Source organism: Eptatretus burgeri, chromosome 8, assembly GCF_056783735.1.
Source record: "Eptatretus burgeri isolate ZD-2024b chromosome 8, Ebu_testis_v1, whole genome shotgun sequence".
NCBI lineage: Eukaryota > Metazoa > Chordata > Myxini > Myxiniformes > Myxinidae > Eptatretus > Eptatretus burgeri.
In genome coordinates, this window is record NC_140968.1 from 57,139,775 (window position 1) to 57,153,213 (window position 13,439).

At 37.8% G+C, this 13,439-nt stretch overlaps 1 protein-coding gene across 3 annotated transcripts in view; it reads left to right on the forward strand.

Moving 5' to 3' along the window:
• The window catches only part of BMPER (BMP binding endothelial regulator), a 116,920-nt gene that overhangs the window by 37,833 nt on the left and 65,648 nt on the right, over positions 1–13,439 (forward strand). For all 3 annotated transcript variants that reach the window (XM_085892186.1, XM_085892185.1, XM_085892187.1), the window contains 2 exons: positions 8,084–8,169; positions 13,333–13,432. In XM_085892186.1, coding sequence (XP_085748312.1) covers positions 8,084–8,169; positions 13,333–13,432 — 186 coding nt within the window. The remainder of the gene's footprint in view (positions 1–8,083; positions 8,170–13,332; positions 13,433–13,439) is intronic.

A 13,439-nucleotide genomic window follows, 5' to 3' on the forward strand; every position in this document is an offset into this window, starting at 1 on the left:
CTCAACTGAGTGCATTTCTAGTTGGTCATGCACTCAACAACAGCAAACCCAAATCTCATCAGTGTAAAGTCTGGCTTTACATCAGTACTGATTCTTATTTTTGACCGTATCAACCACGTACATTCTTTTAGTTTCCATCATATCTGGCACTTGCCCTGCCTGAGGTCCCATTATCAATGACTTGTTTTTTGAAACTGGCAATTTCATTTTCGCAAAGCTGTTGCCAACTTGCATTCTTCAACACCTTGGTTCCATAGTGAAGCTTGTGCCAAAACTATTATCACAAAACTGTTAGCATTTTCAATCCAGGAAGATAATGGAAGAAATCCTTTTTTTCTTTTTAGTAACATAGTCATTATGTTCCTCTCCGTTAACAAGCCAGAAATTGATCTCAAATCAGTTTCCACTCGTACTTTGCTGTCTTAGCAATCTAAATTCAGCAATTTTAGTGTCTCCAAGTCAGATCTAGGTGACTTGCACCTCAACCAGAATGTCATCTACTCCATCTTTAACACTACATTCAAGGCCTTAAAAGCCTGAACTACCTTAAAAATGACTGTCACAATAATTTGTGGAGGATTCAAAATGTTTTTCACCCAACCATGAATGAAAAGTTCCATGGCAGCGAAACTCGGTACGGATGTTAGTCCTGTTTGTATGTTACATCCAGCTCATGTCACACATTTTTATTAGCGGTGGGTGAGTTTCCTGTTGCCATCACAATAAAAGTCGTGTTTGAAGCTCTGAAACATTTTGAAAATGGGAACTTCTGATGGCATCTCACACCGTTCTCAACAATTTGCGTCAAAATCGAGTAACATCATTTGCAACATTTACCTTTTGGATGTCGAATTATAACCTGGCATTGTCAATCATGCTCTATATATCCTCACTATAATTCACGGACTGGTGTTTGTGTGACTGTGTGTTTTTGTCGGGCGACTCCTCCTCCAGTTCTGGGCTGATTACATCCAGAGTTGCTACATAGAATCAACATGACCCCAATGAGTTTATCGAGGTGTTTTTATCTTTGCCGGTGGTCTTGGGGGAAGGAAGGACACAAATTTTCTATGTAAATGTCTATCGTGTAGCGCCACCTCCATGTGGGGGAGGGTATTACAATTCTCACCATTTGCAGTACAGTATTCTTGTCCGCACATTTTCCAGTCAAGGGAGCAATTTTGAATTATAAGCAATAGATATGTTTTTGCTTCATGCATGTAACCCGGGTTATTTTTTTTTGTGAGCGATTGAGGCAGCTGTCAGTTACCTATACACCACCCGAATAAAGTTATGAATCAAAAGAACGTGTTGCATGTTTGGAACAATATCACCAGTAGAGTGGGTACTCTGCTGGTAATTGATAATTTCCCTGGAAATGGACCAACATATGTTATTTCTAAATTCCTAAAATTTTGCTCAACTCAGTGGCCTCCATTGTCTCTTTTTTTTTTAGTTCTCACCAAGTTTTTGAGCTTGGAAAGTACAAATTAATTTCTTTTGTAAATTATTGTCTCGAAATACAGGTGTTATGAACAAACGAGAGGCAGTTGTACTCATACATGTTTTGCTTATACTCTATTCTTCCTTAACGTTGCCTTATTTGAATTATGCTATACTTTCTTGTGGGAACAGCTTTAAAGGCAATCTCGACAAAATGAGTATTGTCCAGAAACGGGCTATGAGAATAATAAATAATGTTGGATTTTATTCACAATGAACTTTGCTGTTCTGTGATTGCAATATCCTTAAAATACCTGACTTATTCTGTTATTTCTCCAAAATAGGCTCATGGAGTGGGTCCCGGTACCCATCCATTACCATTTGTCTAAAATAACTTCTCCTCACAAACCACCTGGCCGATATGGACCAAATTTGGGATGATGCATCAGGACAGCAAGGTCTCACGGGGTTGGGTTCCCCATCCGGATGTGCCACCTTTAAATGGGGATGAAAGGGGGTTTTGCTACAAATATTGGTATTTTATTCAAAAATCTTTTTCTCAGAAACCACGACACAGATTCAGACCAAACTCACCACGAGGCATCGGGACCATACCCTAACCTTAAGTTGTGCTCCTCATGCCCATATCTTCCCTGGAAAGAAGGTCACAGGCCCACTCCCCAAATCCCTCATTTTCACTAAAACATCTCCACAACTACCAGAGCAATACGGAAAAAAAATTTGGTGCAATGCATCAGGACAGTAAGGCCTTGTAGAGGTTGTGCTCCCCATCTGGATCCATCCCTTATATGAGGCTGAAAACCAGGGTTTCGCCTCAAATTCCGGTGATTTATTTTTAAAATCTTCTCCGAAACCGATGGCCAGATTCAGACCAAATTCTTCATGAAACATAAGGACCATACCGTTAACTTAAGAAGTGCTTCCCATGACTGGACCACTTCAGAAAGGGGAGCCATGGCCCTTTCCCCCTAATTGCTCATTTTCACCCTGTTTGTTGGGGAAATAACGCTCAGTCCCCCACGGGGCTATTCTTCTCATATTGTGTTGGAATCTTCATGTACCAACTACCTAAAGGTAATTTATCAGACACTTTTATTACTCTGTTCCAACGTAATAGTACTACTCATTGTTACCCTATGAGACAGAATGATTGTTTTCATCTTGCATGCACTCGTATGGTTTTCACAAACAAAACAATTGTGTTTACCCGACCTAAATTCTGGAATAGCTTAAATGCTGAATTAACTGAAATCCCCTCATTCAATAGTTTTCAACAAAAGCTCAGGTGTTACCTTTGAAATATGTGTGTGACGATTTTCCGTTTCCTCCAGTTACTGGATTGTACAGGTGGTACCTAAGAGTGACAAATTCTCTTGTTCATTATACGAAAGTGTTCTCTTTGTGTAGCACATGGCTTCTCTCGTGTCATGTCTTTCCTTCATGTTTTCAATGACTTCAAAAGCATTTGTTTTGTGTGTTTGTGTGCTTTATGTCTACTTCCAATCTATTGTTATGCTCAGACTAATAGTTTTTTTGCAGGAAGCTAATCCTTTACAAGCTCAGCTTTTTAAGTAGGTTCCTCACATTTTACACTGATTATTATCCATGTTCTATTAATCTCACTTGACACTTTTATTTATTCCACTGTATATTGTATTTGATTCCATCTATTTCTTGGTATTAGTGTGAATTTGACTGAAATTTGTATGAATCAATTCTTTTGTTGTGAAATCTGTTCCTTTGTCCAGTAATGTCCTTGCCCTACAAGTGATATGTCCAAGCCCCTTCCTGAGCATTGGATCACGGTTTAAAAAAATAATCGATAACATTGCCAACCAAAACATGCCCTTGTTGAATTGAATCAAAACTAGAAAGTCCATTGGTCTTACAGAAAGACAATCTTTCCTGGATCAAAAACATTGTATAACTTACTTTCTACCCACATACTTGTTCAGGCAATTATATGCCCTGTTCTTCCTCAGCCAATCTCTGCTTATAATGGTGTACAAAGCTTATTTAAGACAACTCAAACGGTATAGACGGTGCCGGAGTTGCTCTGATCCACTTGTTTTTCTTCAAATAAGTTGTGAACAATGGCTTCTGAGTTATTAGTATCCCCACATTAAAGGTGGTTGACCTTTCAGCTTTTGATTGATTGACTTCTGTTTGTGCTTCCTCTTCCGTTGACCTCACCCCTTCAAACCTTGCACTTCCCTCCCGACCTCCCTACCTCTTCCCCCCTGATTAATCACACCAAAATCTAATGCCAAACAGTCCAAAATGTCTCTCCTTAATTATTTTCTTAAGTGTTGCTATCATTCCTTCACTATGGAAACGGGCTTCCTTCTTCCGGAATCTGTTGGGTTTAATAAGTAAGAGCCTTAATGCAAACACAAACTGCCTTCGAGCAATAGAAATCGTTAAGGTTTACTTTAGGTTTACAGTGGCAGACATCTGTTTCAAATATCTTTTAACGCTGAACAGTGTTTATTTATGTTTAACATAAGTGTGCTTTTAAGCAAAACACCCTATCTTGCAGGTACACATGGATGAGCTAGCAAAGTGGAATTTTTTGTTGTTGGTTTCCCTTGTATCTCACAAGAGGTTATTTTGAAGTAGGAAGACAGCTCTGAGTGTGTGAACTAAGAGACTATAAAGTTCCTTTACTCTGGATTCAAGCATGTAATAACTGCAGTGTTTGTGTTGTCGTTGAACTGTCTGCTGTTTGGATGTAATGCGGTGTTGGAGGTTTTTTTGGGGGAGGGGTAATGTTACTCACGTGAATTGTTACGAAACATCGATTGAGATGGTGGACAGATCTTAAGCCACAAGCCTCGTTTGGTTGCAAAGTGGTGCCAAGTTTACATCATCCGAGAGCAGTTTGCGTAATTTATGGGTTTGCCTGTTTGATATTCCCATTGGAGCAAACAGCTCACGATGCTGGAATCACAGCTTCCAGGTTCAAATCCCATACACCATGTTAATCTGTCCATTGTCTCCTAAATCTCCCTAAAAATCACGTGAAGGTATACGAATATATATATATATATATATATATATATATATATATATATATATACATATATATATACATATATATATATATATATATACATATATATATACATATATATATATATATATATATATACATATATATATATATATATATATATATATATATATATATATATATATACACATATATATGGAATTATACCTCCTGGCATGATGGAGCAGTGAGACACAGATCGCATCCCATAACAGCCGATGGCTGTCTGCCACAAAAGCACATTGTCGCTGTCTTATTACCTATTACCAGGAGGTGGGGTTGCGGTCAGGCATAATAATAATCCAAAACTCGAAAGCATCTGAAAATGCAAGGCCCACCCACTTTGTATTCTGACTTCTTCTTCCGTATGCCAAATAGTACCTTTCACCTTTTGATCAAATGATTAATTTGTCTTCTCCATATTCTCATAATAAAGCTTTGATGAAAATTTGATGACAAAAACTCAAATGGTAAAAAAGTTATGGCACGGGCAGACACACGCACACACACACACACACACACACACACACACACACACACACACACACACACACACACACACACACACACACACACACACACTCACACTCACACTCACACTCACACTCACACTCACACTCACACTCACACTCACACACAGCCTCATTTATAGCATTCCAAATGCAGTTATTATTTGGTTATTAAACCAAATGCAGTGAATTGTTTTTTTAAAACAATAGCTTTTTAACAAATGCATCCGATTGGTTTTTAAGCACATGCAGACAATGGCTTTTCAACCAAATGCACCCGATTGTTTTTTAATCAACTGCAGACAACGACTTTTTAACCAAATGCAGCCGATTGTTTTTAAGCACATGCAGACAATAGCTTTTCAACTAAATGCAGCTGATTGTTTTTTATCCAAATGCACCCGATTGTTTTTTAATCAACTGCAGACAACAGCTTTTTAACCAAATGCATCCGATTGGTTTTTAAGTACGTGCAGACAATAGCTTGTAAACGAAATGCAGCCGATTCTTTTTTACGCACATGCAGACAATGGCTTTTCAACTAAATGGAGCCGATTGTTTTATAAGCACATGCAGACAATAGCTTTTAAACTAAATGCAGCCGATTGTTTTTTAAGCACATGCAGACAATGGCTTTTCAACTAAATGCAGCTGATTGTTTTTTATCCAAATGCACCTGATTGTTTTTTAATCAACTGCAGACAACAGCTTTTTAACCAAATGCATCCGATTGGTTTTTAACCAAACGAGCTGAAGACTGTTTGACCAATTGCAGCCGAAGATTATTAAACCAAATGCAGTGGATTGCTTTTTAAACAAATGTAGATAATTATTTTTTTCACCAAATGCAGACAATAACTTTTTTACAAAATGCAGCCAATTGTTTTTTAAGCAAATGCAGACAATAGCTTTAAACTAAATGCAGCCGATTATCTTTTAAGCACATGCAGACAATGGCTTTTAAACTACATGCAGCCGATTGTTTTTTAAGCAAATGCAGACAATAGCTTTTAAACTAAATGCAGCCGATTATCTTTTAAGCACATGCAGACAATGGCTTTTAAATTAAATGCAGCCAATTGTTTTTTTAAGCAAATGCAGACAATAGCTTTTAAACTAAATGCAGGCATTTGTTTTTTAAGCAAACGGGCTGAAGACTATTTGACAAATTGCAGCTGAAAATTATTAAACCAAATGCAGTTGATTGCTTTTAAAACAAATGTATACAATTGTTTTTTTTTAACCAAATGCAGACAATAGCTTTTAAACTAAATGCAGCCGATTGTTTTTTAATCCACTGCAGACAACAGCTTTTTAACCAAATGCATCTGATTGGTTTTTAACCAAATGAGCTGAAAACTATTTGACCAATTGCAGCCGAAGATTATTGAAACAAATGCAGTCGATTGTTTTTTAAACAAATGTTACCAATTGTTTTTTTAGCCAAATGCAGACAATAGCTTTTAAACTAAATGCAACCGATTGTTTTTTTTAATCAACTGCAGACAATGACTTTTTAACCAAATGCAGCCGATTGTTTTTTTTAAGCAAATACAGACAATATATTTTAAAGTAAATGCAGCCGATTGTTTTTTAAGCAAATGCAGACAATAGCTTTAAACTAAATGCAGCCGATTATCTTTTAAGCACATGCAGACAATGGCTTTTAAACTAAATGCAGCCGATTGTTTTTTAAGCAAATGCAGACAATAGCTTTTAAACTAAATGCAGCCGATTATCTTTTAAGCACATGCAGACAATGGCTTTTAAATTAAATGCAGCCAATTGTTTTTTTAAGCAAATGCAGACAATAGCTTTTAAACTAAATGCAGGCATTTGTTTTTTAAGCAAACGGGCTGAAGACTATTTGACAAATTGCAGCCGAAGATTATTAAACCAAATGCAGTTGATTGCTTTTAAAACAAATGTATACAATTGTTTTTTTTTAACCAAATGCAGACAATAGCTTTTAAACTAAATGCAGCCGATTGTTTTTTAATCCACTGCAGACAACAGCTTTTTAACCAAATGCATCTGATTGGTTTTTAACCAAATGAGCTGAAAACTATTTGACCAATTGCAGCCGAAGATTATTAAAACAAATGCAGTCGATTGTTTTTTAAACAAATGTTACCAATTGTTTTTTTAACCAAATGCAGACAATAGCTTTTAAACTAAATGCAACCGATTGTTTTTTTTAATCAACTGCAGACAATGACTTTTTAACCAAATGCAGCCGATTGTTTTTTTTAAGCAAATACAGACAATATATTTTAAAGTAAATGCAGCCGATTGTTTTTTTTTTATCCAAATGCACCCGATTGTTTTTTAATCAACTGCAGACAACGACTTTTTAACCAAATGCAGCCGATTGTTTTTAAGCACATGCAGACAATAGCTTTTAAACTAAATGCAGTCAATTGTTTTTTTATCCAAATGCAACCTATTGTTTTTTAATCAACTGCAGACAACGGCTTTTTAACCAAATGCAGCCAATTGTTTTTAAGCACATGCAGACAATAGCTTTTAAACTAAATGCAGTCAATTGTTTTTTTATCAAAATGCAACCGATTGTTTTTTAATCAACTGCAGACAACGGCTTTTTAACCAAACGAGCTGAAGGTTATTCGACCAAATGCAGCCAAAAGTTTATTCGAACAAATGCAGCCGATTGCATTTTAACCAAATGCAGCTAATTTGTTTTTAACCAAATGAGTTGAAGGCTCTCCAACCAAATGCAGCCGAAGGATAATCAAGTGAATGTGTTTCACGTTGATGAAAACTTTTGCAAGTCAATGTAATACTTCATCCCTTTTTGTTAGTTGTCTGTTGTACTGAGCTACAGAGATCTCTCATTACATTCCTTGGTTTCCTTCCATCAACTCTCCTTCCCTGCACAGTCCTCTCATCTGCTGATTTATGCAACCAATTTTGATAAATCGGTGATTGTCAAAAAAAATTCACTGTCGCACCTCAATTTATTCTCTTCAACTTCAGTCTAAAATATGATTTCCAAAAACATTTTATCGAAGCACTGTGCATGTGTGTTTCATTGCAGGCACAATAGCGCATTGTGAAAATGAAGGCGAAGCTGTTCAGATTCCTTTCAATCTCAACGATCCCTGTTTGACGTGCATGTGTAAGGTGAGTCAGACCATACACAGCAAAGGACCAGCTCGGGATCAAAATCAAGGGAGATTGTTTTTCTTCCAATTTTGCTTTTTAAACAAATGCATTTGGAATGCTATTCCACTGTGCCATGGATCTCAAGTGCTGCTGCTGCAATGATAAGGCTCAAAACGTTTCACTCATTTTCTCGCATTGATTAAACTTGGGCATTTATCCAGAATTTACCAGAATTATATCTGCAGTGTTTGTAGTTTAATTGTATTCGGTTCCCAAACAGGAGCTGACGGCTCAGAGGTAGTGTACTCACCCTTGAGCTGCTCACCTTGGGCTTGCTTTCCAGACTGACCATGAACTGTCATCCGGGTGCTTTGTAGGTAGGGTGTTGCATCAATGAACACACCATCATTTGGAAGGATGTTATACTGGCTGTCTCGTCTCCTAGATTTGTCCCATGATTGTTATAACCCAAAGGGTCTTTAAAGATCCTATGCTGCCTTTTGAAAAAGGTAAGCCGTTGTGTGCAGCACCCTTGCCAAATTATCTTCAGTGGTTGAGGGCTGCTCCAGCAGCACCCTACGATGGTGAAATGACCTGTTCAAGGGAAATTTTCAGATATGGGAACGTTAATATCTGAATGTAAGTTCAATACTCCATGATGTACATGCACCACAAGGGGTACGAGAGAATGGCAATAAATTACCATTTTGTGATGTTTTCCTATGATTACAGGGTTTTCATAAAAGAATGGTGGAAAAGAAGTTGAAACTTTAATAAATATATTTATCTTCTGAGAACATTGAAAACTAAAGCATATCTAACAAAAGTTTCTTCCCAACTGTTTTCTTGTTTTGATATCAGATTGTTTTTTTGCACCATGTTTACATAAACGTTTAACAAAATGCCATCCGTGTTGCACAAAGCTAAGCGAATGAAGTGGGTTCAAAAATGTGAGTCTGTTGCCACAACACATGGGGGATTAAAACGTTAATGAAAGATAACATACCAAATAGGAAAGAGGATTTAAAGCTGAGTGAGGGGTTCAGTGGCAAGACAATGGAAAGAAAGAAAAGGGTCATCACCTGATAGACAATCCCACAGAAGATGCAAAAAAGACTTTTGACACAATTTTTCCAGATTCAAATAAATCTATTTGATGAGCCACGTCAAACGAAAAAATTCCCTATTCCACTGTGCACATCTTCTTCCTGGTGAAATCTACAACTACTACTACTACTACGACTACCACTACTACTATGACTTCTACTATTACTACTTTAATGGCCCCAATTGTTCCCATCTTCTTGTGTTGTCGGACATTGAACGTTTTTGGCCCAAGTCTTTTACGAACCGACTGGCCAGGCTGGATGTTTCACTGAAGGTGATTTGGACATGGATTGTGATTTGTTCAGTGTTCCAGAGATGACTTGTCCACTCTTTATGAAAGACACCATCGGACCTTCAACGTCCACCAGCTAAATGTAACGTACAGAACCCACCAGCTCAAAATACAATGCACTGCCTGTGAAGCATCAAATCAGCTGTTGAAAGTGGGGCCGACAATCAAACCCAGACGAGACAGTTCAATGATAAGTGCAGCTTCTTGTCAGACTATCACATGACAAATGTGTACAGTAATACTCTAGTGGAGATGAGTTGGGACATCCTTACTCAAACCTCATACAACCTCGACTCATCTCCTTTTGATTGCTTTTTCATTCCTTTGAACCAGCCAAAAAAAATAATGTGGGTGGAATTAAGTTTATGAATGAAACACTAAAGCCTGAGTCATGAGATGACTGCATACCTGTCCCACTTAAGCTTTCTATGCAGGTGGAATCAAGACACCACTCCATCAAAGGGACAAGTGTGGATGTAGATATGTGTAGCAGGATGATTACCTGGAGAAACAAGTGAGGTTGAATCAAGACCTCAGTGCTTTTGATTTTCTAGACTAAAAAGTTCACGTCAACCTTAAAGTGTCCTCATATCTGGCAAATCTGAGTCAATGCATAGTACAGTGTCTATAGAAAGTCTACACACCCTTTCAAATTTTTCACCTTTTGTTCCCTTATAGGCTGGAATTAAATTGCATTAAATCATACTTTGTCCACCTTTATTTACACATCGTAACCCACAACTTCCAAGTGAAAAACAAATTCTAGAAATTCCAGCAATGTAATTAAAAATACAAAACCAGAATATCTTGGTTGGATAAGTGTCCACCCCCCCCCCTTTAAAATGGTAAGTGTAAATTAGTTCAGATGTAACCAATCACCTTCAAAATCACACACCAAGTTAATTGCCCTCCACCTGTGTTAAATTGTAGTGATTCTGATTATTTCAGAATAAAATCAGTTGCTCCTGTTGGTTTCCTCTGCTGGGAGTGCATTTCACAGCAAGGACTCAACCATGAGACCCGACGAGCTTTCCAAAGGATAAAGTTGTGGAAAGCCACACAGAGATGGGTATAAAAATATTTCAAAGCCATAGAATATCCCTTGCAGCACAGTCAAGGCAATCATTAAGAAGTGGAAGGCGTATGGTACCACCAACACCCTGCCGAGATCAGGCTGTCCCTCCAAACTGGATGACCAAGTCAGGAGACTGATCAGAGAGGCCACCAAGAGGCCATTGGCAACTTTGAAAGAGTTACAGGCCTTTCTGGCAAACACTGCTCACTGTGTGCATGTGACAACAATATCTCAAGCACTCCACAAGTCTGGCTTGCACAGTAGGATGGCAGGAAGGAAGACATTACTCAAAAATGCCCACATTGACTCATATTTGAGGTATGCAAAAGATCACTCTGGAGATTCTGAAGTAATGTGGTAAAAGGTTTTGTGGTCTGACAAAACGAACATATAACTTTTTGGCCTAAATGCAAAATGTTACGTTTGATGCAAACCCAACACAGCACATCACCCAAAGAACACCATCACCACTGTGAAGCATGATGGTGGCAGCATCATGTTATGGGGATGTTTCTCATCAACAGGGACTGGGACACTAGTCAGGATAGAAGAGAAAATAGATGGAGCAAAATACAGAAAAATCCGAGAGGAAAACCTGCTGCCCTCTGCAAGAAAGCTGAAATTGTAATGGACGTTCACCTTTCAGCATGACAACGACCTGAAGCACACAGCCAAAGCTCCACTGGAGTGGCTAAGGAACAAAAGGATAAACGTTCTTGAGTGGCTCAGTCAGAGGCCCGACCTCAATCCAATCATAAATCTGTGGCATGATTTGAAAATTGCTGTCCATCAATGCTCCCCACACAACTTGACTGAGCTTGAACAGTTTTGTTTTGAAGAATTGGCAAATATTTCCCAGTCAAGGTGTATAAAGTTGGTAGAGAACTCGCCCAACAGACTCACAGCTGTAATTGCTGTCAAAGGTGCTTTCACCAAATATTAACTCAGGGGGGTGGACACTTATCCAACCAGGATATTCTAGTTTTGTATTTTTAATTAAATTTCTGATGTTTGGAGAATTTTTTTTCATTTGGAAGTTGTGGGTTATGATGCATAAAGGAAGGTGGAAAAAGTCTGATATAATGAAATAAATTACAGCTATAAGGCAACAAAGAGTGAAAATTTTGAAAGGGGTGTCGATTTTCTATCATCACTGTGTAATCATGGTTCAGACATCCTTCAAAGCAAAGCTTCACATATATTCTAAGTATTGCTCTCCTCCATAACCCTTGATCTTCACCTGTTTCCATTCCATCAGTATCAATTTTTTTTGGAACTACTTAAAAAAAATTTATACTTGTTATTAGTTAAATTTCACATTCATAAATCCACCTTCATCGTGAGTTAGTCGAAGCTCCAAGTCAACTCTCGCCAATTTGAATGCACAGTGAAGTAGCATAAAGCGAATGGACGAGGGTCTTTAGCTTTGTATGGTACACAGTGGAAGGGACAGCACCAACTAAAATGAATACTTTCAAGGGAAGTGATAAAGTTTGCTCAAACATTATCTTTACGACTCAGGATGTTCACTTTGGTATGTCGGTGCGAGCACACTTTGACTTGATATTCCTAGAAGGTTTCTTATGGCAGTGAGCAACATTATCAGTATTTCAAATTTAAACAGGATGCACACCCAGATTATATCCAAACGAGTTCGTGATCCACAATGATGATACATATGACGAGCCTTCTTTGTCAGCAGCAGTTTGGGAATACCTGACAAGAGCAACACACTAAGTGTGATTCAGCAAGCTTTAAGTATGATTTTGAATGGAAGATTCCTTAATTTCTTTCATGAAAATTGTAATGTGAGTGAGCGTGTGAGATAGGTGAAAATTTCATTTTAACGCCAAATGCTTGACACTGGACAGTTATGTTGTACACATGTTTGTGTGTCTTTGAAATGTGTAATACATTTTTAAACAAGCATTATTTTTCTTGTAAAGTAGAAAAAGCTTTCCTTTCCTAATAACTAGCAAAGAGAAGTGTGAGTAAATGCAGTGGTGGTCGGTGGGCCAAGATGTCATCCTACCTTCCTCCTCCACCCTCCTATCTGCTCCTTCTCCATAATACATATTATGCATTCTCCTCGGTCATTATGTTCAGTATCCTGAAGGTACTTCACTTGAAATTGCTCGCTGTACCGTCAGCCAAGAAGCAAAGTGGTGCTGATATTCAGGATACTGAACATATAACCAAGACTGAAGGGATTGTAGATGGGGGAGAGGGAGGAAGGGGAGGGGGAAGAAAGGCCTTGCCCACCTTACTCGACTCTCGATGCAATTTCACCAAACTTTACTTTCCGTATTACAAGGCTATCCCTGAAAATCGAGATTCATACAAAATCTACTGCCCTAATATTATGAAAAACATCCTGTTACATCGTTTAAAAATTCCAGTATATCTCATAAATGTCGAACTTTTATGAATCTTATTAAAATCAAAATTTTCCAAATATTCTCCAATTAAACTCTCTATTAAGCGAGGTTAAATTTACTGATGTATAACTCTTTGTTTCTTCTCTCAAACCTTTATTTCGTTGAGGCATGACAACCCACTTTAAAACTGATGTCAGACAGGTAAACAGATCTGGGAATTGCTCAATATTGCTTGATCAGTATTGTGAGTTAAAAAATCCATGAATATTGATACCTAATCATGTGGATAATCATTCTCAAAATATGCAATTGTAACTTTTGGGATTCAGAATGGAGAAGTAATCTGCATTCAAGAGAAATGTCCAGAATTGCCGAAAGACTGCACTCTGGTCATAAAGCACACTGGAGTGTGCTGTGCGTTTTGCAAAGGTAAGCA